At 47.0% G+C, this 27,738-nt stretch overlaps 1 protein-coding gene across 2 annotated transcripts in view; it reads left to right on the top strand.

The window, feature by feature from the left end:
* Positions 1 to 27,738, top strand: part of KDM1B (lysine demethylase 1B) — a 1,796,634-nt gene that overhangs the window by 390,401 nt on the left and 1,378,495 nt on the right. For both annotated transcript variants that reach the window (XM_069613586.1, XM_069613587.1), the window contains exon 7: positions 14,495 to 14,533. In XM_069613586.1, the coding sequence (XP_069469687.1) occupies positions 14,495 to 14,533 (39 nt within the window). The remainder of the gene's footprint in view (positions 1 to 14,494; positions 14,534 to 27,738) is intronic.

Here is a 27,738-nt window from a genome sequence, read left to right as displayed (position 1 = left end):
AACCAAGGACAATCCTTTTAGGGCTACCCACGAGGACAACAAAGAGGTTGTGGTACTCGGGGCAGAGGCCAGGCTCGAGGTGGTACACCACCTCAGAGCAAGTGACATTCCGCTCCAAGTACCCTCCAATGCATCTCCAGTAGGAGGCCGAATTTCCAACTTCACCCACGCATGGGAGGGTGTTACCTCGTGCAGATGGGTGCTGTCAATGGTAGCAGGGGGCTACTGTGTAGAACTTCTTCAAAAACCTCGAAACCTCGCGATCATCCCCCGAGACAAAAGGTACACTCAGAAGAACATCAACAGATTTTTCTAGAGGAAATTACAGCGCTTCTATTAAAGGACGCCATAGAAGTGGTCCCAGTCAACCAGGTAAACAGGGGTCTATATTCAACTTACTTCCTTGTGCCCAAAAAAGATCTAACAATGCACCCTGTATTAGATTTAAGGCCTGCAAACAAGTATGTCAAGCCACAAAAGTTCTGCATGACCACGCTACAAGAAGTAATCCTGCTTCTAAAAAAGGGGGATTACATGGCAACACTGGATATGAAAGATGCCTATTTTCATATTCCAATGTTTCCAGCGCACAGAAGGTTCTTGCGTTTCAAGATAGCGAACCAGCACTACCAATTCAAGGTGCTGCCCTTCGGAATAGCCTTGGCGCCAAGGGTATTCACCAAGGTACTACCGATGGTGGCAGCGCACCTGCACAGGGAGGCAATCCCAATGTACCCTTACTTGGACGACTGGCTCATAACAGGGGAATCACCTCTGATTTGCAGACAAAACATTCAGACAGCAATCAACCTCCTCTTCCAATTGGGCTTCTCGATCAACGAGAAAAAATTGAGCTTGGTGCCCAGCAGCTCCAAACATTTCTTAGGAGGTATTCTAAACGCAGAAGAAGGGTTACTCTTTCCCTCAGAGGAAAGAGTAAACAACCTGTTACTGCAAATACCACACTTTCAGGCCGGCCGCCAGATAAGGCTACGCAAAGCAATGCGCTTAATAGGCATGATGGAATCTTGCATTTACCTGGTTCCCCACGCGCACCTGCGCGCGTCCCATACAAGAGTGGTTGGCAAAACAATGGTCTCAGGCAAGCGGTCAGTGGGACGATCTAGTGGTCGTTTCGCCAACACTAGTACAAAATCTTCGCTGGTGGATAAGAGAGTATCTGGCTAAGGGGAAACCCTTCTACAATCCACAGATACAAGCAGTGGTCACAACAGATGCCTCACTAGCGGGGTGGGGGGCGCACTACCTTCATCACACAGCTCAGGGTCTGTGGTCTCACTCTATGGCTCAGAGCCACATCAATGTGCTGGAACCCCTAGCAGTGTTCAAAGCCCTCCAAGCATTCGAACCCCATTTAACAAGTCTGTCGGTGCAGATCCTAACAGACAGCACCACAGCAATGTTTTATATCAACAAACAAGGGGGGGACACATTCTCCAAATCTATCCAGACTTGCACAGAAAATCTGGAGATGGGCACTCAGCCGGAAGAAGTTCCTGGCATCTCAACATGTTCCAGGGGAACTCAACGCTCTAGCAGACTCACTGAGCAGAGACCCCTTGCCAGAAGAACACGAGTGACGTCTTCACAAAGAGGTCGTAGAACACCTCTTTTTCCCTGTGGGGTTTTTCAAGTATAGACCTATTGGCCACAAGTGAAAATCGCCAATGCCCAGACTATGCATTCAGGATCCCCCAGCCAGGCTCCAAGGGGAACAGCCTATGGATGAATTGGTCAGGGATGTTTGCCTATGCTTTTCCACCAACTCCTCTGATGAGGAAGGTGGTGAACAAGATCCACAGGGAACCGGTGACGCTCATCCTCGTTGCTCCTATGTGGGGGAGACAACCATGACATCCACACCTACGCAAACTGGCGGTGTGCAACCCCATCAAACTCCCGTGCCGGTTCAACCTACTTTTCCAGCACGAGGGGCTAACCCTGCATCCTCTGCCCAATTCAATGAATTTAGCAGCATGGCTCCTGAAGTCATAGAGTTCGGACATCTCAATTTACCCCAGAGATGTATGGATATCTTGAAAGAATCAAGAAAAGCTAACACAAGGCACTGTTACTATGACAAATGGAAACAATTTGTTATTTGGTGCCAGAATAAGCAAATCAACCCAGTTGATTGTACTCCTTCTAATGTTGTCACATATATGCTCCAACTATTGGATGCAGGTTTAGTGTTTAACTCGCTTAAAGTGCACCTGGCAGCTTTATCAGCCTACACCACTTCCCATAACAAAGTGTCATGGTGGAAAGTGCCAGTTGTCAAAGCATTTATGGAAGGGGTAAAGAGACTCCACCCTCCAATTTGTAACCCACCACCAGGTTGGGACCTTAATGTGGTACTTACTAAGCTCAAGGCCCCCCTCTTTGAGCCCATGCACAAATCTAGTCTCAAACATTTGACTTATAAAACTGCCTTCTTAGTAGCCATCACTTCCATAAGAAGGGTCAGTGAAATCCAAGCTCTGTCAGTGCAGGATCCTTTCTTTACTATAGATAAGGACAAGCTGGTTTTACGAACTCACCCTAGGTTTTCAACCAAGTTCATTTCTAAATTCCATGTTAAACAGTCTATTGAGCTACCGGCTTTCTTCCAAGAACCCAAAGGCTCTGCTGAGGTAAAACTTCACACACTAGATGTGAGGAGGGCGGTCCTCTACTAAGTAGACAAGACCAGACCGCTACAAAAAACAATGAGCTGTTTGTCTCCATAGCGCCAGGCAGAGAAGGAGATTGCGTCTCTAAAAACTCCATCTCCAGGTGCATAGTCTGATGTATCCAACTGTGCTATTCCCTTTCAAATAAGATACTGCCTTTTACACCCAGGGCCCACTCCACAAGAGGGACTGGAGCCACGCTGGCTTTCATTGCAAATGTTCCTTTACACGGTATTTGCAAAGGAGCTACATGGAGCTCAATACGTACTTTCACTCAGCACTACTGCATTGACACCCATTCCAAGACAGATACTCAAGTGAGACGAGCGGTTCTAAGACACGTATTTGCTCATGAACCTTCTTGTGTCCCTCTTCCTTCTTCCACTGCTCACTAATCTATGCACAGCATGTGATCTAAGCAGATTTCACAAGCCTCAGAAGGGATAGATTACTCACCGTAATCGTATTTCTGATGCTTGTATCTGCTTAGATTCACATGCGACCCACCCTTCATCTCCTCGGAGAAAAACAGCATGGATGCTTATGAGCTTGTCTGATAAGTATCTGTTTGGATATAGCTGTACTCGTGCTACACCTCATGCTACCTCATGTCAGAAAAAATACAATCTGAGGGTCCTCGACGCGTGAGGGATCATGGGTACAGTGAACGTCACACTAGGGATAGTATTACTGGCACGCCCTGTCGACGTCCCTTTTCAAGTACTGTAATACTTCGCAGCTTCCACTAGATGGCAGGCTATGCACAGCATATGAATCTAAGCAGATACAAGCATCAGAAATACGATTACGGTGAGTAATGTATCCCATATATGTATAGTTTAGTTTATTATTTGTATAGCGCCGCCTAGCCCTGGGTCATCCAGGCGCTTAAGATGAATGCAACATAGCAGTATGATACAACATGGTCTTGCGGAAGACAGTACAAGAGGTTTAGAACATTATCAGGCAGTTACATATATACAGAAATAATACAACATGGTCCTTAGGTGGACAGTCCAGAGAGTTTCGAGCATTATCAAGCAGTTACAGATAGTTTAGAGGGTTTTGTGAAGGAAGCCAAATTTGCATAGGTTGCAGGCTGAAGGCATGCTAGTGGTGTCAGGATGTGGGCTTTACATTTCTTTGGTCAGTAGCCATGTTTTGGCACAGTGTCTAAATCTATGAAAGGACGGTTCAGATCTAAGCTCGAGTGGAAGTGAGCTCTATAGTTTAGAGGCAAGCACAGGGAAGCTAGGGCCTCCTGCTTTTTGGAGTTTATATCTGGGGATGTCTAAGCAATGTGTTTGAGCGGATCCGGTTGGACGAGCTGGGTATGGTGAGTGAGGTTGTCTGATAGGTATCTGGGTGCTTGGTTAGATAGGCATTTGTGAGTGAGTGAGAGGGTTTTGTATTCAATTCTTTGCGGTATAGATAGCCATTGGCAGGAGCGTCTGACGTCGGAAATGTGAGCATGTTTGGGTATGTTCAAGGCTGCTCGCAGGGCGTTATTTTGGATAACTTGCAGCTTGTTAATGTTTTTCAGGCTGGTGCCCAAGTTTAGGGTGTTGCAGTAGTCGACTTTGGAAAGGACTAGCGCTCTAGCTAAGGTGGTGCAGTTGGACGGTGATAGGTAAGGTCTACTGGCATTGATAAGCTTACAGGTGTAAGCAGTGGAGGATGAGATGGAGTTAATCTGTCTTGTCATTGTGAGGGAGAAATCGAGGTAAATCCCTAAGGTTTTGACGCTGTTGGAGACGGTGATGTTATTGCCGTCGATAGTGAATGCCTGGTAGAGTTTGTCGAGTTTGTTGAGTCTGGGTTGGGAGCCTAGGAGAAGAAGTTCAGTCTTGTCGTCGTTGAGGCACAGGCCATGCTTGGCCATCCATTCTTGTATAATGGAATAAATGTTGTTGAGAGCAGTGAGGTCTGTGGAGTAGTCGCCTGTTAAAGGGATCCGTATTTGGGTGTCATCTGCATAATTGGTGTAGATGACACCCAAGCGGTCCAGTATGTCGAAGAGGGGTTTTGTCAACACATTGTATAGTGTGGGGGAGACGCTGGAGCCCTGAGGGACGGTGCATGTGACTGGGGCTGGTTTAGCAGAGGCTGTGGGTGCGAAGACCCTCATAGATCTGTTGTTCAAGAAGGACTGGATCCATGCATTAGCATTGTCTGAAAATTTTGCTGCAGAGGATAGATGTTTGCAGAGGATGTCGTGGTTGACCAGGTTGAAGGCGGCCGATAAGTCAAGGAGGAGGAGGAGGAGTGCTAGTTTGCCATTGTCTTTGATGTTGTCCATCTGTGTCTTAAGGTCGATCAGTGCAGTCTTGGTGCCGTGTTTAGGGCAGAAGCCTGATTGTCTAAGTCCTAGTAAATTGTTTTTCTCAAGGTGGTTCTGTATCTGGAGGTAGGCAGCTCTGTCCAGGATTTTAAGGAGGAAGGGTACAGTCGTGATAGGTCTATAGTTGGTGGGGATGCTTGGGTCTAGGGTTGGCTTCTCAAGTAAAGGAAGAACCCAAGAGTCCTTGAGGTTGTTGGGTACTATGTTGGATGTGAAGGATGAGTTAATGAGGGATGTGATAAAGGGAGCACGATGTTTGGCTGCATCTTTGATGACTGGGGCTGGGCAGGTGTCGCCTTGGCATTTGGACGGTTTCAGCGAGTTCATTTCTTCGACCTCTTTGATAGTTATGGTGGAAAATTCGAAAAGATTGTTGTCATCATTTTGTGGGGTGTGGTTATGGGTGGAGGGGGTGGTGTTATCAGCGAAGGTGAGGCTTTCTTTCTTAGGCTCGATTTTGGCTTGTAACATAGCAATTTTACCTAAGAGGGCTTCCTGTATGTTCGTGCACCAGGAGATGTCTGAAGAACTCTTTGGTATTGGATTTGGCGTTGCAGATTCTTTCGTTGTACATGTTTTTTTTTGACTGGATGATTGCCGTCTTATAGGTATTTGAGGCCAATGCGTAGGAGGTCTTATTAGTGGTGGATGGTGATGGTTTCCATGCTAATTCGGCTTGTCTTTTGGATTTGCGGAGCATTTTTAGTTCAGAGGTGAACCAAGAATTAAGATGTGCGCGTGGTTTGGCTTTCCGTAGTTTAAGTGGTGCTACCGTGTTTATGGCCTTAAGGATGGTTGTGTTGTAAAGCTCTACTAGTTCAGTGGGGTTAGTAGTGGTGGGTGAGAAGTCGATGATGGGTTGGAGTAGAGGGAGGAGTTTCTCTACTGTGATATTTTTGTTGTTTCTTGTGAGCGTGGGTGGGGCATTGGGTGGAGGCCCAAGTGTTTGAGTACCTTTGTTGATGGTGAAAGTGATGAGGTGGTGGTCAGTCCAGGTGCATGGTGTGTTGGATAGGATGGGGGTATTGCAATTAAGATCAGCTATCCAGTCAAGAATGCAACCTTTGTTGTGTGTGGGTTGTGAGATGTGTTGGGTGAATCCTAATTCAGAGATGGTGTTGGCGATGGCATTAGCTTTATCATCTTTCTCGTCGTTGAGGCCTAGGTTAAAGTCGCCTAGGATAAGTAGTCATGAGTTGGGTTTGGTTTTTTTGGAGAGTAAGCAAGCTATGTCGTCATTGAAGGTTAGTATGGGGCATGGTGGTCTATAAATAAGGTGGGCAGTAATTGTGCTTGTGTGGGATGTAGATAGTTTGATGGTGAGTAATTCTGCTGAAGGGAGGGATTGGTTTTGTATGTGCCTTATGTTGAGGGAGCTTTTTGCGATAATGGCTACTCCGCCACCTTTGGCTGTTTGTCTGTCAGGGCGGTAGATGATATAGTCATTTGGTATGGCTAACGCTAGAGCAGGGCAGGAGGCAGGGTGGAGCCAAGTCTCGGTAACAGCTATGAAATCAAGTTCATTGAGGGAGATGATGTCGGCTATATCTAAGGCATGGGCGACTACAGATCTCGCGTTAATGAGTGCGCCTTTGATTGTTTCGGTGGTGTGGCATGGTTTTTTGATGAGGGTGTAAGGGGAGGGTGCGTTCAGGTGGGGAGTGGTCTGGTCAGTCGGAGGTATAATGTGTGTACAGACAGGTTTGGGTGTAGTTCTGTTATATATCACAAACAAACATACACTTGGATATATTGAAATAAAGATATAAGTAACTTCACAGTTGGAAAAGAAGTCGAAGACACCTTCATCTTAGCCACCAAAAAACTGCTTAGTCCCTCAGCAGATAGGCAAAAGAGATCACTCTGCTAGCTGGGTCTGAGGCGGAGCGTCCTCCCTTTCAGCGAGACTTCATCACCCGGGATCCAAGTTCTAACTCTCTCTGCCACACAATGCCCCCTCCTTTATGGGGGCACTTCCCCACCCTTTTCAGTTGTGTCTGCCCTCGGCCGAAGAGCAGTTCACAAATTGAAGGGACAGAGGGTGGAAAAAAATAGTCAGAAGTGGAAAAAAACAGCGCCCCTCTCCTCGCATTCATTCCCAGAACCCCTTTTTATGCACCTGCAGGATGCTCCGGCTCCCTCCCCGTATTCGTCCTTCAGTGGACAATACAATAGCTATTCTCCAGAGGAAGTCCACTCGGCAATAATATTTATGTCTATATATGTCCTTGCTCTGCTATCGCTACTGAAATGCTCTTTTATTTTACAAGGCCCGCGGGAAACACAGGCTTTTTATTACAGTGATGGGAGATGTGTCCAAAATGGCTGTGCACCGACGCCATGTTGTTTTAGCTCGCATTTCGCATAAGCATTACAGGCATTCAGCCCAGATGACTGGACTGAGTGTACATATCCAACATACGTTGGTGAGTGCAAGTTCAATTGTTTCCACAACCCCACCGCAAGTCTGTTGGTATCTGAGGTTTTAACAGATTAGTTCTGGTCCAGTGCCTTTTCCAGCTGAGTAAGCATGAGCTCTCCTTCCAAAGCCTCTTTTTGAGCTTCTGAAAGATTAGTTACCCTGGGAACCCCTCCTAAAATGTGCACATTTTGCCTCTGTACTTTCTTTCTGGCTTATATATAATTTCCCATACTAGGTAGCAAAGCACTCTTACCTCTATAAGTTCTCCCCTATGTCCAGCCTCATCCCTTACACCGACTAGATGCTTCATTGCTTTCAATCTTCGGCTAAACCAAGCCAGGAACGTACCCGCCTTGTCTCCATACTCCTACATACTCCCCTGCTTCAAACATCCCACGTATCTGCCTCATCCAATAGTTTGGTTGTGAAGGTCTCCTTGTTCCTTGCCCATTTCTTCAAACTCCTGATCCCGACGCACTAAATATTAATTTTCCAGCTTTAGTAAGGTATCCTTAAAAATCAATTGACTCCACCTCTCTCAGGTATTTTTTCTCTCTAATGCGACTTGTATTTTTACCCCTGATATATGCCTCCCACAATTCTCTCTTACTATCGACCAGTGTAGCGTTTGTTTCAAAATGTTCCATTGTGCACGTGTCTGTGTTCCACACTTTGGCCTTCTTGAATATAGAATCTGTTTAATCTTCACACACCCTGCTGTGAAGGGCCATCACTGCTCAACGTTATAAGGATGGGCAGCAGTCCGAATCCCCTTGCAAGAAATTCGATCAACCCCCTCCTATATGTGGGGAAAGGAAATAGTCTAGTCTTTGGATCTATCCACTTCCGACTCCATTAAATCATGGAAATTCCCTCCTTTTGAGAAGGATGCTCTCAGACTTATTCACAATCATATTCTGTATGTACTTCAATGGGCTATCAGTCAGCTGAAGGGCAGTGTAGACACAAGAATGCAAAAGCTGTCTGCCTCAGTGCCCCGGTAGCCTTTTTGAATCTCCTACATCGGTCAGCATGACTATTGCATTTCTGAAGGGGAAAGGTTTTCTTGAACATAATTGCCACTCCTCTTGAGTCTATGGTGTAACCAGAATGATGCACACTGTTGTGCAGATGTTGCCACAGGAACTGACCATTGTTCCAAACAAGGTAGGTTGCTTTTAGAAACATGACCGTTAGATTGTGTTTGAGCAGAAATTGCATGAACATCAAACTTAGGACGCAAACTGTTGACTTTCATTTCCTATCTTGCATCATATTCCAATCCAAGCATTGGACCCCCAAATCCACATTTTTCAACCTTTAAAACTCTAAAGACAGCATAACTAACATTCCCCCATCTTCCGCCCAGAGCCCCATGCCCACGCTTCTTGATCATGAAGAAGCATCTTTTGCCCAAGTCGAATGTTCTGGAACCAAATTCTTGGTGGATATTTTTATTAATTTTCTCTAGTGCAGTATTCTTTGGCAATTATCGTAAGTCAGGAAGAATGAAACTGCATAACTGAAAAGTCAGCAAATCCCATCCTCCTGCCACATTAACAAATTAACTAAGTCAGATTCACTGAGCAAGTATATCCAAGTATGCAAAAGTAGTGTCAGAGATCACCTCCACTTATGCATCACCTTTAAATTATGTTTCATGAAAGATTAATGCATTACACCTGCCTACATTAACAAGAATTCCCACAGTCCAAAAAGCTTGCAAGCAAGATGAACATGTGAAAACCTAGTTTTTTATGTATTTCAGGAAAGGGCTCCAAACGGAAAATAGGATATTGCACATGTATTACATGCCCTAATTTTTCATTGATAAGAATTGCTCACATTTTAACATGCCTTTCAGACAACTCTGGTTCCCTCTGCAATTTCCGTAGGCCTCCAGTCACCAGCCTGGTCGCTAGCAATCCTTTTAATAAGCGTTCATTGGACCACTATGCTAGAGAGAGCAATCCCCTTATTGGTATGCCCACCAGACAATGTCTCGTGTCTCTGGGGTGATGAAGCGCAGCAATCCCCCTGATCTCTGCAACAACTTGAACCCAAAATATATCCAACTTTGGGCTATTGTCACCTAATGTGTAGAAATGTGCCTGCCCCACACATTACCCTGTCCAACACATCCCATTGTCTTCCCTAACTGTTTTAGGGCATATGGGATGTTGTATATCCTAAATATAATGTTAAAGTATTATTCTTTGTGTTGTGCTATTGAATCTGAAGCGCTAGGCCAAATTCTGCACCTATCCTCTTTATCTCAGTCCAAGCCCTTATGCGAAGCTTTAAAATACTGAAGATCAAGCACCCCTTCAGAGTTTTCAGTTCTACATATTTTGAAATAACACCCTTTGAGTCCAGAGCCAAAGGCTCATTCTCTCCAAGTGTGCAAGCAGTATAGTCACAACCTTCTTAATTTAGTTTTGGATCCTTCCATGCCAGAATTGAAAATGCCTCAAACTTTCACCCTTCTTAAACCCAACCCTCCCGCCCCTTGCATTAAGTGATTTTATTTCACTGTGTGAAAACACGTCCATCCTGAATTTACACACGTCATTGAACCAGCTATCAAAATCTCTTCCCTAGTAATCTAGGGTCAGTAGGGAATTTCCATGAATAAGAACTATTAATCCAGGAAAGGAGAAGTCCTTTTTTGGTCACCAGCCTGTCCCACACTTCATAGTGATCTTAATGCGGGGAATCAGTGTACTTTATAAGGCGTAGCTTTCCTAAGTGTCCACGATGAATGTTGTAAAGCAAAACCTACTACGCCATACTCAGTGAATTACCATTGTTTTGTAGAATCTGGTTATACGTTTATCTATAATTCACAGCTGTACTGCCTGAAAAATGTTAAGACATCTGGGCATGAAAGGCCTCCACACTTGGGAGAGCTGTACAGTACTCTCTTGGCCACCCTGGGTGTAGATCCCTTCCAAATAAAATATATAATGTCCCTTTGCAAAGTCAACAGGCAGCTGGGATGGCAATCGCAGAGTGTGAACAAATATAGCACTCTAGGCAGGATGTTCACTTGCACCAAATCTATGCTACAGTATCCTCCAAAAGATAAGATGCTTCCTAATCATAGAGAGGAGGAGAGGGTAATTAGCTGCAAATAGACAGGTTACTTTACTGGTTAAATGAATGCCTAATATTTTATGATGGTATCAGAATCCCTGGGGGGAGATGCAGCTTTAACTGCTCTCTATTGAGCTAGCAGCATGGAGACTTTAATCTGATTGATCAAAGTTTGTTTTAAACCCCTTTTGTTAAGGTGGATTTTCACAACCAGCCCTGTGGGTGGAGGAGGGAAAGGGGTTCAGAGAGGCCAAACTTGTTGGTGAACACACTTTGTCTAGCCAAACCCCTTTACGGTAACATAGGCATAGCAGTAAGGCAGACTTCAGGAGATCAGGGGCTTGTGTACAGGTATCATTTACAACACTTTGAGGCAGCCAAGTAATGGGAGTTCCACACATTTCTAAAAATATACAATTTATTCGGCCATAACATACTAAGTAGTAAAACTCAAGAAAAGCATATACTACTAAACACTTGCGCATATATTTTCACAGTTGGTAATCTCAAAGTGAGATCACCTACATTTTATGCTAAAACACAGTAAAAACAGTTCAATAAAGCAATGCAGTAAAACTGTAACAAGTGAAAAGAACAGTAAATTAAAACATATATCATAAACCCTTCCTCATCAGGCAAGTAGGTCCATTGTCTCAACAGAGCCAATTCATGTCTAAGTATCTGAACGTGAGGTTTGGAAGTCTCAAAGATTCACCTGTACAAGCTTTGGCAAAACCAATAGGTGTGTAAGAAATTAAGGTTAAAAGCGCCCTCTGAAAAAACAGGTAAATAAAAGATTTCAGGGGTGAGTGAGCAACCTGAGGGCATTCTCGCGTCTACTCCCCTTGGATCCTCTATGCAGGTGGCCAGGTAAGGGCCATCAATTTTGGATCCCAATCCTGGGGGTGGACAAGCAAGGGAGGATCACCCGGGTGGAGGGTCCTTGGGGATTGAAGGTGGGATGAACTTAGGTGAGACGCAGTATTCTACCTTCTCCTTTCAAGAAGAAACCCCTATCCCAGAGGTAGTTATGGGATATTGTTCCCCATGCTCCCTTGTTCATGAGAAGAAAAAGAAATATTATGCACCCAGACATATTAGAAAGAAGAGAAGATGGATTGGGAATGAGATATATTGGGACAAAACACAGTATCCCCCTTACACTCATGACAAGCATCCTAATGTTTCCCCGACCTTTTGGGGTTATTATAAATCAGTTCCTCTTTAGTGCCCTTTGGGGTATCTAAAAGTACTGAGATGAAGAAGGAACAACTGAGAGTTAGGAACAATACACACTTTCCCCACTCTAGTACTGAAAGGAGGAAGAAACAACTGAAGGTTATGAAAAGTGCATACCCTCCCCATTCTAGGACTGAGACAAGGAAGAAATAACTGAGAATAATAGACACTACTTACTCTCCCCACTCTGGTACTGGGACAAAGAAGATGAATGAAGGTCAGACATGTCCCTATAATCCGAGTCAGGCAGCCTTAATTAATGAAAGGCACCTGCAGTCCATTAAAGGACCACAGACATATAACAGGTGAACTGCAGAGGCAAAACAAAGAAACAGGAATACACAGCAGAAGGAGCTGCACGGGAACGCGAGAAGCCGAGATGCTGAAGCGCCTATCGAGGTTCTGGGAGTCCTGCTGGTGGGACGATGCAGGAAGGAGATCCCTCAGAAGAGAAGGCGGGCAGCAGAGTCTGTCAGGGAGCGGAGGCGAAGCAGCGCACTTGAGCCAGTCTGTGTTGGACAAAGCACCCAGCGAATAGGCTTTCCGGCCTGGGGGAAAGCAGCACAGAGAGAAGCTGCCGGTCTGGGTAAGTGTCGGAGACGCAAGTAGCACCGGAGTGCTCCAAGGGAACGCGAGTAAGATAGCAGTCCCTGAAAACTGCCAAAACTGCCCTTATTGAATACCGAAGTGAACAAAACTGGCAACACTGCCCTTATTGAATATCGAATTGAACAAAACTGGCAAATCTGCCCTTATTGAATACCAAATGGAATTAAACCGGCAATGTTGCACCTATTGAACATTGAATTGAATGAAACAAGCAAAGTTGTACTTATTAAATACTGAATTGAATGACGCCAGCAAAGTTACCTTTATTGAATACTGAACTGAATGAAGTAAACAAAACCTGCACCTATTGAATATCAAAGTGAAAGGAAAAACAAAGGCTACTCATTTTGAACATTGAGTTATATGATACAGCATAACTACTTGCATCAAACCATGAATTGAAAGCAGATGGGAAACTACATTGAATGAAAAGCTCTGAGTGCAAAGGTGAGGAATCACTTGTTTGGCTGAATATCGAAGTACTCAAGGAGAACTGGAAGTTCCTGGTTGTGTGACCTGCAATGGGTGGATCGTGCGATCCAACAACTGCGCCTAAACCAGAGAAATACTACCTGTTGAATACAGAACTGATTAAAGCGAGTGCAAGGTTCCTGGTTGCGTGACCTGTAATGGGTGGACCGTGTGATCTAACAACTACGCCAAGACCAGGGAAACCTATATGCCAACAAGGAAAAGGAAAACTATCATTGGTGAATCGCAGGTTTGGTGAAGAGAATCCGGAATTCTAAGGAATTGTTAAACGCAGTGTAAAGAACAAAGCCTCAAGATACTTCTTTGCGTCACCCTTCAATATTGAACTTGTGGGAGCGAACCCTGAGACGTGGTGCCCTGGAACTATACAGAACTTGGGGAAGGGCATCCTGACCTTTACAAAAGTATGGAACTTTATTACTTTATTTGTCCACACAAAAGGTAAATTGAACATTATATTGAACTTGTTGACATTTGGGAAAAAGAAGCTGAAGAATAAGCTCGAGCTGGAAATAGCTCAGACATGTATTGTTGAAACACTGTTTAGTTTATGGTTGACATCTCTACATATTGTTTTGTTTTAGTTGTTGGGGCCAGCATAGGTTTTAGACATTGACAGACTTTTCAATTGAACTTTCTGACACAGACTTTCCTTAGGTTCTTCAGGTAGGAAAATCCCACCTTAGTATAGGGCAAGTTAGGCCTTACTCCATCCTGACATTTTCTTTAATGAAACACTTTGTTAGACATTGAATCCGTTGTCGTTTTCCTTCCATGATGCCAATCTCACAGGTGTAATCCCAGTCCCATCACACTAGGGGTAATCCTTGTGGAGGATGCTAGACTAGACTTCCACGGTTCACAGCCAGGCAAAAAAGGGGTTTATGGAGTGGGTTTTACACCCAGGCTATCCATGCGGTTGAAGGGGTGCATCCAACTAGGTAAGTACACTTGAATCCTTAACTCCAGTTTTTAAAGTGATCAACCCTGGGGTACTCAAAATCTGTGGTGACACTTCTGTCTCTGCTCCTGTCAGTCAGGGGGAGGAGACTGGGCGGAGCAGGGAGTGTATGTTCCATGGCTGAAGCTGGTGTCTGGTTTGGATCCGGCATATCCAATCTGCAGGGCAATGTTCCATGCTTTGGTGTGACTATAAATTGCCATACTACAACAAATGTATGTAATGCATCACCATTTGCCTCATTATAAACTGCCCTATGACTTTGAGTTATGTATGACAACCACCAGAACACATGATCGTCTAGAGGACAACTACCAGCCATACTAGAGTTTGGCAGACTGGGAAGGAGGCCCACACGAGAGCATGTTAATTTCACTACCTTGCACCTTAATTCTAATGGCAGCATTTCTATTTGCATGTTAATATTTCAACAGGGGATGTTTGACTTTTTGGGAACTGACTGGTATAGAATATATAGATTAGTCTTAATTGTTGATTCTGCATCGATCAGCATTCTTAGGCCTGCATTGGGTTGTACAATGAATGCCCAATAGCTACAGTAAGGCTGTAAATGCTAAACTACTTGCATGTATATTTAATGTTACGAGAGGTATTAGTTAACGTAATAATTTCTGTTTCAGAGCGAGGGACCAGACAACTGTGGTATGCCTGAAGATCTGGTGAGTCACAGAACTGCTTTTCCTGGTTTTTATTTTCATGCACACATTTTTGAAAGATAAAAAGATTTTGCATGTGTTTTCCAAGGTCTGTACTTTGCACTTGACCTGAACTCCTGCTGAAATAAATTAAAATCTAAAAAAAAAATCTAAGCATATGCCCATAACCATTCTCTGCTCATAGCCCATTACCTATTCCCTGCCATCTTTAAAGTCAATTATTTTAGTCCTCCCTTTACTTCACTGCAATTTCCTTAACCCTCTATGTACGATCATTGTTTTTATTTCTCCAGTGCCCTTGGCATATCTCGGTTTCACTGTCCTCAATCCTTATTTATTCCTAGGTTTCATTTTAAAATTCATATTTTTGCAGGGTAGTAGGAGAAGCACTGCCAAGATGGCAAACCGGTGTCTTAGTCCTTCTGTGGCCAACTGCCTATTTACTACCATCAACATCTGTATGTAGGGATTCCTGGTGTACCCACACAGTCTGTTCTGTGAGGGATCCTTCTCTGACATGTGAGAGCTCTACTTGTATTTTTATTTATTTTATTTTAATTTTTATCCAGCTTTCGTGCTACACAGAGGGTCTCGGAGCACCTTAATGGTTGACAAGATGGGAGGTAAAACAGAAGTTACAAAATGTTTTCAGGATAGGATGGAAAGATTAGGATAGACAAGTGGTAGCAGAGGAGATGGAGGTTTGTGATTATGTGTTGGTTAACGGGTATGTTTTGAGGCTCTTTCTGAAAGTGCTGATTGCGGGTGCAGTGCAGATGTGACGAGTTAGGTTTGACAAACCAAGGGAGTTCGTCCCTTATGCCCAAGGGGGAACCTCCCCCTTTGAGGCTAGGGGGGTGAGCTTGCTTTGCAAGACCCTCTCTAAGGGTCTGCGCAATTGGGACCTCACTGGGAGAGACCTCCCCTTTGGGGGACAAGAATTCCTGTTCCACTGAGGAACTATTTAAGCCGTTCCCTCTGATGGCATACATAGGACGATCTGATATGCAAAGCATGACCACATTCAGAACATGGCATTTTTATCAAGAGAGAAGCTCTGCCGCTTTAAGAGAGGACCTCCAATGGATTGCGACGAGGAGGTTGGAGAGGGAGAGGACATGCTGAAGGAAGGGAGAACAAGATAGATGCATACGGCAGGAGGGGATGCACCCTGTAAGCATAACACCTGATGGAAGCCAAACAGCGGAGCCCGCGAAGTTCAGATCCGCTATGAACGTGAGACACACATGCTAGAAACCAGTGTATGCAGGTGGAGGGAAGGAGAACCCAGGTACCGGTGGTGGCGTAAATTAGCTGGGCAGGTATAGAACACCCTTACCCAGTGGTTAGGGAAGAAAACCCTTCAGGAGGTCATGGAGACCCTAGCATTGGAGCAATTTATTAATGCCCTTTCTCCACCTTTACAAAGATAGATATTACAACATCATCAACCCTCGCTTAAGACGGCCATCCAGGTAGCCCAAGCTCACTCTGAAGCAGTCAAATATCTAAGACGTTTGGAGAAACCAGTTGAAGTAAAGAACATGAAGGTCTATCCCAAAGTCATATCAAAGAACCGAGGAAAAAGTCCTCTGTGCGAAAATCTAACTAGAGACAAAGCCCCTAAAAGAGATCTTCATATACCTTTAAACAAACACTGATTCATCCCTCGAGAGGAAATGGGGAAAATAAGAACAACCTTTCCCGCTCCACCCCTGTGTTTCTCATGTGGAGAAAATGGCCATATTGCCAGGTAACGTCCTAAGAATACCATATAGGGAGCCTAAGGAAATAGGCTGACTAGGAACCGAACCATGGGAAAAGGGGGGAAGAAGAGACCAAAAATGTACGATTGTACATCCCAGCCTTTACAGACACACGAGAAAGTACAGATCAGTGGCATATTGCCTAATGCACTCATAGATTCAGGTAGCTCACAAACTGCCATCAGAGCTGACCTCCTTTACCCAGAAGAACTACAGAGTAACCAAGCAGTAAAAATATCCTGCGTGCATGGGGTTGTGGAAACTTATCCTAAAGACTCGTTCTCCTTTATAGCTAGAAACCAAGCCACATCCATCAAGACGGCTCTGGTACCTGGCCTACCGAAAGAAGTAATCATCGACACAGACTTTCCAACCTTTGGAGAGCTTGTAACATGCCTGATTACCCATGACACAAAGCCTTTGTGCTCTCCTTTATAATATTGGGAACCCTCTATAGACCTCTCTGATGCTCTTGTATGGGACTGGGGGACAAACTCTAGATCCTGATCTTGCGAGAAAGAAACCACAATCTCAATTACTAATTAATAGATGTTTTAATGAAATGTATTAGACTTGGGTCATTAGATTTTTGTTATTTTTGAAATAGTGTATATTTTTTATTTTATGTCTCATGTTTATGATTTATTATTTAACTCGTGTGGACAAATGTGGTTTAGTCTGCTGGTCTAACAATTGACTTTATAGGCATCGTGAATGTATTTTTGAAACGGTGGTCACTTCTGAGCTGGCTTTTCCTTATCCGACATAGACTCATGAAGCAACACTGACCTTAGGATTTCAAAATCAAGAGACAGGGTAAATGCCTTCCTTGTGCTCTTTTGTTCATGTTCCTGACCCCTGAAGGGTCTCCCCTATATAAAAAACAGGGTCCACCCAATTCTTTATACGACTTAAGGGAGAGGACACGCCAAAGGAAGGACGACGAGACATACGCCATCAGGGGAGGCCCCCCTGTAAGCGTAACATCTGACGTAGACAGAGCCAAACAGACCTGCAGCGCCTGCAAAGTTCAGATCCACTCTGAACATGAGAGACCGATGCTGGAAAACCAGCGTATGCAAGCAGAGAGAAGCCGAGAGGAGAACCCAGCTACCGGAGGTGGCGTGACCACAACTATTTCGTGGTGGACAAGCTGCCCGCTCAACGACAACTATACCACCCAGTAGAGAGTGCAGCAAACTGTCCTGGTACCAGAAGGAATTCTGGGATAAGGAGCTGAACGAGAAAAGGACACTGGCGAGAGTGAGCCAACAAAGAATTGGAAGGAAGAGAACGGTCCAGAGCGATTGCAGGCCCCGGAGGCGTTGCCCCATGAGGATAGAGATAACTGGGTGAACAGGAGGCCACAGGGGACTTGTTATGGATGAAAGGAAACTACTTCCATAGAAATTGAGTTGATACAATAGGTGACCAGAGACTTTCTGACAATTGTATTTTGAGGGCAACTCTATAAAGAAGACCAGCACACCATCAGTAGAAGGGAGTCGTTCTCTTGACCTTAGTTTGTTAGATTGGTGGTAGGGTCAGTTAGGGTTAGAGTTTTGGACAGCAGACGTTTTCATTTGGATATTTCCTCACGACTGATGAGCACTTTAGTTATTCATATAGGTAGTGAACACTCCATGGTATTAGGAAAAGCTAGACCTTATTCTTATTATTTGATAAACATATGTTGGAACTGTCATAATAGCGTCTGCGTCCTTCTTCTGACCTGCCACATAGGGCATTCCATTCCTTGGGTGCCAACTGGGCACATGTTTTTGTCTGTATGCTAGTTTGGAGAGTGGAATGTGTAGTAGATGCTGGCTTGCTTGGCTGGTGTTTCTGTGGGTGATGGGTTTGAGCTTGTTGTAAAGGTAAGATGGGGTTTTACAGTGGGTGACTTTGAAAACAATGCAGCATACTTTGAAGGTAATTCTTTGGAATACAGAGTGTCAGTGGAGCTGGGCGAGAGCTAGGGTGAGGTTTACTGGCCGATTCATGGAATTAATGTCCGCTGAAATTTTCAGCGAAAGCGTGCGAATCGCAGTGCCAGTGCGAAAATGGCAGCGAAACCGCGCACAGCGATTCATGGAAGTCCGTGCGCGTGTAAATCCCAGGATGTGCGCCAAAATTCTGCGTGGCGCACGCTGGCGCACACGTCTCCAAACAGCGTGCGCTACGCGCACAGCGAAATTGCACATAGCGCGGCGCACACAACAAAAGTAGGAGGAACAGAGGGCGTGACGCACGGAATGGGGAACAACGCGTGTAAATGTGGGCGTCACAGGGGAAGTACAGGAGGCAAATGCGCGGAACACCCACACGCACGTTCAAAACACGCATTCATGGATTCGAACGGGGCTAACGCCTGCGCCTTGAAAGACGCGCTAATCCTGAAACACGTACACCAGCAGGAAGCAGGCGTACGTGGACCCGCGCAGCAGAAAACTGCACGCAAACAACAAACAAGCCCAGACGCCAGGATGAATATACCATTCCTAGCAGCAGTGGTCGTGGGATACCGCAGGAGGAGGAGGAGGATTGTCAGGCCCTGAATGTTCACACCCAGAACCAGCCTTTTTGGGATGCCTGATGACCAGGTGTATGGGAGGTACAGGTTTTACCTCACATAATACTCGACCTGGTGAGTGAGTGGGAGGATGACCTCACATCACCCACCCTGTGCTCCCAAGCACTCAGCCCCCTGGAGAAGGTCCTCAATGTACTGCACTTCTTGGCCACTGGATCATTTCACCGGACAAGTGCTATCGTGGGGTGGGTGTCACAGGCCACGCAGTCACGCTGCCTACACCAGGTCTTGGCCATCATGACTGCACGCCCATCAGTCCGCAGGCACATATACCTGCCCAGAACACCTGCAGAAAGGCAGGCTGCCGTCCAGGATTTCTACGGGGTGGCACAATTCCCCAAAGTCCTAGGTGCCATTGATTGCACCCATGTGGCTCTTCGTCCCCCCAGGGCATCAGAGCACATCTATAGAAACCGCAAGCTCTGGCATTCCATCAACGTCCAGGTAGTATGTGATGCCAAGGGAATCATCACCTCAGTATATGCAAACTATCCAGGGTCCACCCACGACAGTTTTATTTACAGAATGTCAACCCTAAACCGGGACCTAGAAGCTGGGCGGCATGGCGATACATGGCTGCTCAATGAGTATAAATGCCACAGCACATGCATGCATGTCAGAAACTGAGTAATGTCACAACCCCACTAATGATACCCATCACCACCTCCCCAGGGGACAGTGCCTACCCTCTGAGCACCCACATGATGATGCCAATTCGGAACCCCACCACTCCCACCCGAGGTAAGATACAACACAGCCCACATTGCAACCCGGGGCATAGTGAAGCGCACATTCGGAGTGCTCAAGTCACGCTTTCGCTCCCTTGACCGTTCTGGCGGGCAGCTGTTATACGCTCCCCCAGTAGTGTGCAGGATCATAGTGGCAGCATGTGTCCTGCACAACGTTGCAACACGCCGGGGCCTGCCCGTGGACATGGTGGTGCCCCCACATCCCCAACCACATGCACGGCTCTGCGCATGGGAGGGGAAAGGGCACGGGGTGAGGCAGCCCGTACGCAGCTGGTGGCTAATTACTTCACCTAAAATCACACCCCTGTGCAGTGCACACAGCCCTGGCACATACCATCTGACAATCAATGATGATGACATAAGGGACAGTCAACTGTCAAAACCATAGCAGCCTGAGATTGGTCACCTGGAAGTGTTACATTGTGTGCATCCCTATCTACACAAACACCACCAATGCTGTGTCATCAAAAGACACACTTCTATGCTGCTAAATTCATTACCCCCTTGCAAAATACAACATGACAACAGTGCCATGTCACCCAACCCCTCCCCAGCACCGCCACCCAACACACCATGGCATGTCATGCTATGTGAGAGCAAACAAGGCAATCCCCAAAACATGACACAAGTGTCACAAAGTACAGTGTCCCTAATGGAAACTGGCAACACACAAAATGCTCCCACTAATGTAGAACTAACACACATGACCAAATACTTACCAACAATACAATGCAGCTACACAACCTCAAACATAGCATAAACATGACAGTACTAAGTTAAAGTAGTGGTAATCTTACAACCTGATTATGCCAGAACATCAACCACTTCCAACTGTACAGTGTTGCTGCCACGCAAATGTGTAAAAGCACTGCTTATAACATGAACTCCATCTCCAAAGTAGACGGCCTTGTGAAGACATGAGGAATGAACCTGCAAATTAGGAGGAAGCCATGGATGCAGAAGCACATATCAGTACACCATGCAGTGTACAATACAACAACAATATCCACTAGAAATGTATACACAGTATTGACTACAGACTGCCCACACAGCTCATGGGAGTCACTGTCACTTGGGCACACCCTTTGCAAGTCCATGGAAACGGGAAGCAGGAGGGGTGTGTGTCTCACGAACCCAAGCATCTAACCCAAACTCAGGACAAGTCTGCATGTGCCCAGCCGGAATACAGTGGATGCTCAAATATCAAAAATGACCATGTGGGGGCCGGGAAGGGGGCACCCAGGAGGTCCGAGGGCAGGGTGCGCACCAACAGCCACCTGTGTGGATGTTGGGAAAAAAAACACCTCCATGGGCTCATGGCCTGCACGGCTATGCCAATGTGGGAGAACTGCTGCTGTCGCTCTCATCACCCTCTGCTGCTGCCACAGGAGGTGGTGGTGCTATGGGAGGCAGCCCACGCAAAGCCCTGGTATGGTCCTCCATGGCAGCAAGCATGCGGGTGTGGAAAGTCTTGTTCTGGAGGATTATAGTGCGGAGATCCCCATGCACCACCTGACGTGATGCCCGGATCTCCTCCCGAGTTTCCTGCATCTCAGCTGAGAGCGAACGTGTGAGCCGCTCCACCTGCTGTTCTGTCCTCAAGTTAGTGGAAGCCTCAAGGTCAACAAGAGTCTCCCTGAGGTGATGGAGTTCTACCCTCAGGGCTTCCCTGTGGCCCTGGGACTCTATTGATATCGATTGGCGTAGAGTCTCCAGTGCCGCCCGTCTGTCCCTGTTGGACGCCAACATGTCCTCCCTGTGTGATTGGCAAATGGAGTCTGTTGCCTGCTGTAGTTGCTCCATATGCCTTTCAGGGGGGACAATGGAAGTGGCCACCCTCTCCATTGCTTGAGCCATCATCTCAACTGATGCTGCCTGTTGGGTTGCCATACCGTACATGAATTGTTCCCATGCGGTATTGCCTGGTGGCATACGGCCACCGCGTCGGCGGGCACCACACCTGTTTGGGGCAAGGCGATCTGCACCTTGCTGTGTCGGCACTGCCTGAGGCTGCAGGACTGCATTCCCCCTCTGATCTGCTGGCCCAGGAACAGGATCAGATGTTGTGGAGTGTGACCCTGCATCCGTAACCGCCAAAGGCGGACTAACCAACACTGACGTCCCAATAGAGGGTTCTACCCCTGGTACAGGTGGGTTGGACAGAACAGAATCCCTGCCAGAAACACTTACCTGCGATGCCACATAGGTCTCACATAGGTCTCATCATCCGAATCAGCACCTGAATAGAGGTCTGGGGAGGTGCACCCAGACACCCCCCTGGACAAAATGGTCTGCAGCAAGATTGGGTTCTCACCCACCACCACACCACGTCACATACATGACACATGCCATCACACAGATGGCCATGGTACATTCCACAAGTAAATCCATATGTCGGTGAATGAATACTGTCAGCCATCCATGTGAGATGGACACGATGAGATGAAAAATGCTACATGGAGTGACAAAATGGGCATGTACCACACACTGCAACACATCCAGTGCCCAAAAATACAGTGATTGCAGGCTGATGATCAATGGTCAACATGACAGGAAACAACTATCATGTTCCACATTCAAACAGGCCCCAAGAATGTATGTGATCAGGCCAATACTCAATCAGCCTGAATGGTCAAATCATTCACCTAACAGGGTAACGCATGTGGGCCAATGTGGGGTTCATCAATGACAGAAGCATGTCACAAATGTGACAATAGGGCTGAGGAATGCATAGCAAAAGTGGGAGAATTGAAACAATCAGCCTGAACGAAAACTGAAAAATACAAACAATGTTGTTGCAAGATGCCACTTCAAGGGCAACTGCCGTAATGTTGCGCTAAATTACTACTGTGGGCAGAAGGGATACTGTCACACCCAAATCCAAGGCCGCTGAATGTTTTGGATGAAGCACATGGGTGACCCATACCACTCAGGCACACACCCCCTCACCTGGCACTCAATCAGAACCCGTCACCCAAACAACATACACATGCATTACACACACATGCATGGGCACTCACTGGACAATACATCATAATCAGGTAGTTCTCCCACACCTTGGATCTGTTCCTCTGTGACGAAGGCCCCAGCAACAGACTCATGTTCAGTGAGTTTGATGTCCTCTTGTGGAGACCCACCGCCAGTCAACAGAGTAGCGGCATGATTTGAGGCCAGCTTGTTCCTTGCTCTGCATTTCAGGTCATTCCACCGCTTTAGCAATCATCAGCTGTGCGCCTCACAAATCCAAGGGCATTTATGCGGTCTGCGATGGTCTGCCAGTGTGCCCTACGTTGACCAGGTGTGGTCTTGCACCCTGCAGTCGCCACCATTTCGCGGCTATGTGCTGACACATAGGCCACAAGTGCATCAAGTTCCGGATCATTAAAGCAAGGCTTCCTTGAGGTACCGGAGTGTGTAGCCGTGTCTGGGGTCTCAGCCTGTCGTGCCAGAGCACCCTTCTTCCTCTTCTTTAAAGGTGGAGCAGAGCCAGAGTGGCTTACGCCGCTCTGGTCAGTAGGGGCAGAATCACCGGTGGACTGGGTAGTAGGAGTGTGGGAATGCACAATGACCATAGGTCTTGATGCAAGCATTTGTTGCAGGGGAATATTGGCAGGGGGAACGTCAGTTTGATGGACCTGGACTGACACTGTCCTGGCTGGGAGAGTCAGAGCTGGGGCGGATGGAGCTGCAGCTGCCCCTGCAGCCTCCCCACCCTGCATACTTGGGGCAGCAGATGATGTAGCTGTCCCAGATCCACGTGGCTTGGTGACAACAACTTGCACCGCCACACATGGCCTAGACTTGCTGACCTGGAAGTCAGCCAGGGAGTCATCCTGTGCCAGGAAACAGGCCCAACAAAAATTCAGAAAAGAGCTGTCAGAGGTAACGGAGAGTACGAACTAGAAATGCTGTGAAGTAATCGCGTGTGAACCGACAAGAAGTACAGATTTCACCCACTCGCTCTCCACGAAAAGCACGTACAAGGTCAGGTGCCACAATGGGCTGGTCCAACTGGGGCTGAGCTGGGATGGTGTCAGCCACGTTTCCCTCAACCATGGGGGGGGCATGGGTGTCCCTGATTGTTCCTCCACACATGGGGGGGTATAGAGGCACCCTGCAAATCCGGGCACCGTGCCCACCACCCCCACCTTTTGAAGGTCGGCCACCTTTGCCTCCCTTACCGCTTGGTCGCCTCCCAACCATGGCACTGATGTTGTTGTGTGCATGGGAGTTGCAGTAAACTATTGTCCTGGGCAATTGGGGGTCAAAGGGGTAGGATACTAGATGGAATTCGTACCCTAGTGCTCTAACAAGGCTGTCTGTGACCCCTGGGGGAAGATGACGGGTCACGCGATGCACAGGCAGCCCAAAATCAAAAATTAAGGTGCACGCAACCCCTCGTAGACCACATGCATGAAAAAATGAACGCGCACTACGCTGTGGCACCCAGAAACACAAAACTAAGCGCACGCGTAATACACGCAGCCTACAATGGCCTCTGAAGGGGAACGCGACACACGGGGCAAGCACAGTTGCTAAGTACGTGCGGAACTCACGTCTGCCTGGAAAAAGAACGTGAAAAATACACGCGCGTGCGTGTTGGCAACACCCCCGCCAAAAGAAGAATTGTACGCTGTCTGAGGAAACGGGACAAAAGGAGAAGTGAACTTTGTTTGAGGAAACAGGCCCAACAAAAATTCAGAAAAGAGCTGTCAGAGGTAACGGAGAGTACGAACTAGAAATGCTGTGAAGTAATCGCGTGTGAACCGACAAGAAGTACAGATTTCACCCACTCGCTCTCCACGAAAAGCACGTACAAGGAAATGGCGTCCTACACGTAGCTTTTAAACCGGCCCACACGTACATGTCAGATACGTGTGTACGCGGGCGCTTTCCTCCAATTACACGCGATGACACTCGGACGTGCAATTTTTTCACATGTGCTCTGTCATCACCTGCTATGAGGGAAATGCCCGCGCGCGTAATGTAACTTACGCGCTAAGGGCCTTTGGTCCAATGAAATCGCACGCGCATGTGCTGACGCGCTTACGCGCTAAGGCCCTTTCCTCGAATTACACGCTGACGTGCAATTTTTTCACGTGCCAAATCACTCTGTATCAAGCTGGCCACGCGAAAACACACGGAAGACCACGCTCCTCCCCAGAAGGCCGAATTACTGCCCCCCAGAGCCTTGAGCACGCTCCCACCTGCAATCTGCTGCTTCCTGACTGCTTACTGCCCACGTGCCCTGCCATTTGCTGCCTGCACGTCAGCCAGGGGTGTAGTTGCTGTGACCACCCCTGCTGGAACCGAAGACTCCCGACTGGGATTCCATCGCTCCACAGCCCAGCCCCAGGACCCAGTTGCCCACCCACTCCTGCCTCTGGGGTTGCCATGTCCGGCACACCACCACCTGGCAGCACTGGCAACCCCCAGCCAGAGAGGCAGAGGGCCACCAGCTTCACTGCCACCGAAGTTGGTGTTCTGGTGGAGCAAGTCCTGGGGCAGTATGATGCCCTCTTTGGAAGTTTGCGTGCCGATAATGAAGGACGGACCAGGATCTGGATGGACATAGTGACTGCCATTAACGCGGAGGGGGTGGCAGTCCGCGACTTACTTCATGTCAAGAAGCGCTGGAGGACTTCAGGTCCAGGACCCTCAACAAGGCCCAGCGCCTCGCTAAGGCAGCAGATGCCAAGGGGTGCCGGGGCCAGCTGTCGAACCATCAAATGAGGGTCCTGGAATGCATATGCCCAGCGCTCTACGTCCAGATCCTTGAGAGGCAGACCCATCTGGAGTCGAGCAGTAAGTGTACATGCATGCTGATAGTAGGCTGTGCGCGTCGTGGTGTGCCAGTAGTTTGCAGGTTGCACATGTGTTTATGTAGGGCCAAGTAGGGATGTGTATGAACATGGGCGTGAGGCTGCCACATGTGGGTCCTCTCAGTTGTGAGACACATTGATGGTGTATGTGTTGGTAAGCATGCTGGGCAAATGCAGGTGTGGGAGCACACATGTTTGAATTTCTGTTTATGTACATTGGCATGGTTGTGGCATGGATGGTGGTTCATAATGCATGTATCTGCACTGTGTACATGTGCATGTATGTGTATCTGACAAGTGTGCAACTGTGATGCAACATGGATGCACGTGACACTGATATGTAGAAGGATGAATGCCAGATGTGACATGTATGGCGATCTCATCACTGCAACAGTTGGAGGAGATGTAGACATGCATGTAAGTGTGGTGGCGTGTGTGCATGTCTAGTGCACTCCTTGTGTTTCATGTGATGTCAGGCTCATCTGTGGCTGTTCATGCTGTTGTATGTGTATGGATGGTGCTGCCTGGTGCAATATTGCTGTTGAAATGTGTTTTTTTTTTTTAATTTCTTTTATTGATTTTATGCAAACAAAACAACAAAAACCAAACAAGCAGCATAATCATAATAGTTCCATTACACATCCAAGTTATCTTAATCACTGCTCCCAGTACCCCTCCCTCCCCCCGTGAGCCTATTAGTCAATCTCATTCAATGTTTGGCACATGCGGCCGGGTTTCGTTCTCTTCGGAGTCTGTTGGATCTGATATTACTCCAAACAATTCTGCTATTAGCGTTTTCCAAGCCAACAGGGTGCCCGCCTCCCTTTCATCAGCCCGGCTACTCGCTTCTTGCAATGCCACCGTTTCAGCCTCCGCCCATTTCTGCAGGTCCTTCCACCATACATCCACCTTAGGTTTGTGGCATTTCTTCCACCCCATGGCGATCCTACGTTTCGCAAGCACATACGCCAGATTTCTCAGTTCCTCAATATGCTTGAGTTTCCGTGGCCTAGGAAACCCGCCCAGTAAGCAGGCCCAGGCCGTGTCTGTGACACGAGTAACCCCTTTATCAGCCAGTTTCTGCGCCACTTCTCCCCAAAAACACCTAATGATCGGGCACGACCAAAACATGTCATGTCAGCGTTTTCCAGGTTACATTTAGGACACACTTGTCTTCCAGCGTTTCAGAACTTAGATATCCTCAAGGGGGTCATGTATGCCCTATGCGTTACATACAGCTGTATTTGTTTTAATCTGGCATTTCTAGACACTTTTTTTGTGGTAGCCCAGGGCACGCTCCCACACCCCATCCTCCTTCGGGGCCCCCACTTCCGCCTCCCAGTCCAGTCTCAGATGTGTCAAATCTTTCCCCGCCTTAGCCATCACCATCTCATACAGTCCCGAGATCTCATGACCTCCTTCGGATATATCGTATATTGCTCCCAAAACTGCATCTAGTTATTCTATCAAAACTGTCTCTGGCCAGGTGTTCTTGATCATCCACACCAACCTAATGCACGCGACATATTGGCCTGTGTGTAGCCCCGCCTCTTCGTTGAGTTCTATAAACTCCTTAATGGATCCCTCTTGACAAACATCGCCTAGCGTTACCAGCCACACCAATTCCCAGTAGTTCCTAACAATGACCCTCAGCTGATTATCCCCTCCTGTCAAAGCAACCAGCGGTATCTGCGGGAGGCACGGGCATGGGACTTCCATCAAACGACAAGCCCTACGCCAAATTTTCCATCCAAGCCTTAACATCGCAGGACGCCCCCTCATTTCGGTTTCAGACAGCCAAATCATTTCTTTCAAATAAAACGGGGCGCAGTCCTGTCCAAGCACCCTGTGCTCAGGGGTCACTTCATCAGAAAGCCACTTAGCCACAAATTGTAACTGTCCCGCCAAATAATAAACCTCAAAATGGGGCAGTCTCATACCTCCTTTTTCATAAAAGTTCTGCAGTTTCCAAAACGCCACTCTATTTCGGGTACCGTGCCACAGGAAATCCCTACACATGCTGTTCAATTTACTGAAAAACTTCTTGGGTATTATGTATGGGATATTACTAAAGTAATGCAGGAGCCTGGGCAGAACTACCATCTTAAGCATAGCCCCCGCCCCATCATAGCCAAGGGCAATCTTGCCCAGAACTGCATGCTGTTCCTAATTTTCTCGACGGCTACTTCCGTAATATGTCTGTGTTCTTCTTCCACCCTGTGATATACATCTACGCCCAAGTAACGAAAAGAGCTAGTTGCCCATGGTACCTGTAGTA

Source organism: Ambystoma mexicanum, chromosome 5p, assembly GCF_040938575.1.
Source record: "Ambystoma mexicanum isolate Mex_15411 chromosome 5p, UKY_AmexF1_1, whole genome shotgun sequence".
Lineage (NCBI taxonomy): Eukaryota > Metazoa > Chordata > Amphibia > Caudata > Ambystomatidae > Ambystoma > Ambystoma mexicanum.
The sequence above is the reverse complement of the archived record's forward strand: the minus strand, read 5'-3'. Positions and strand labels throughout refer to the sequence as shown.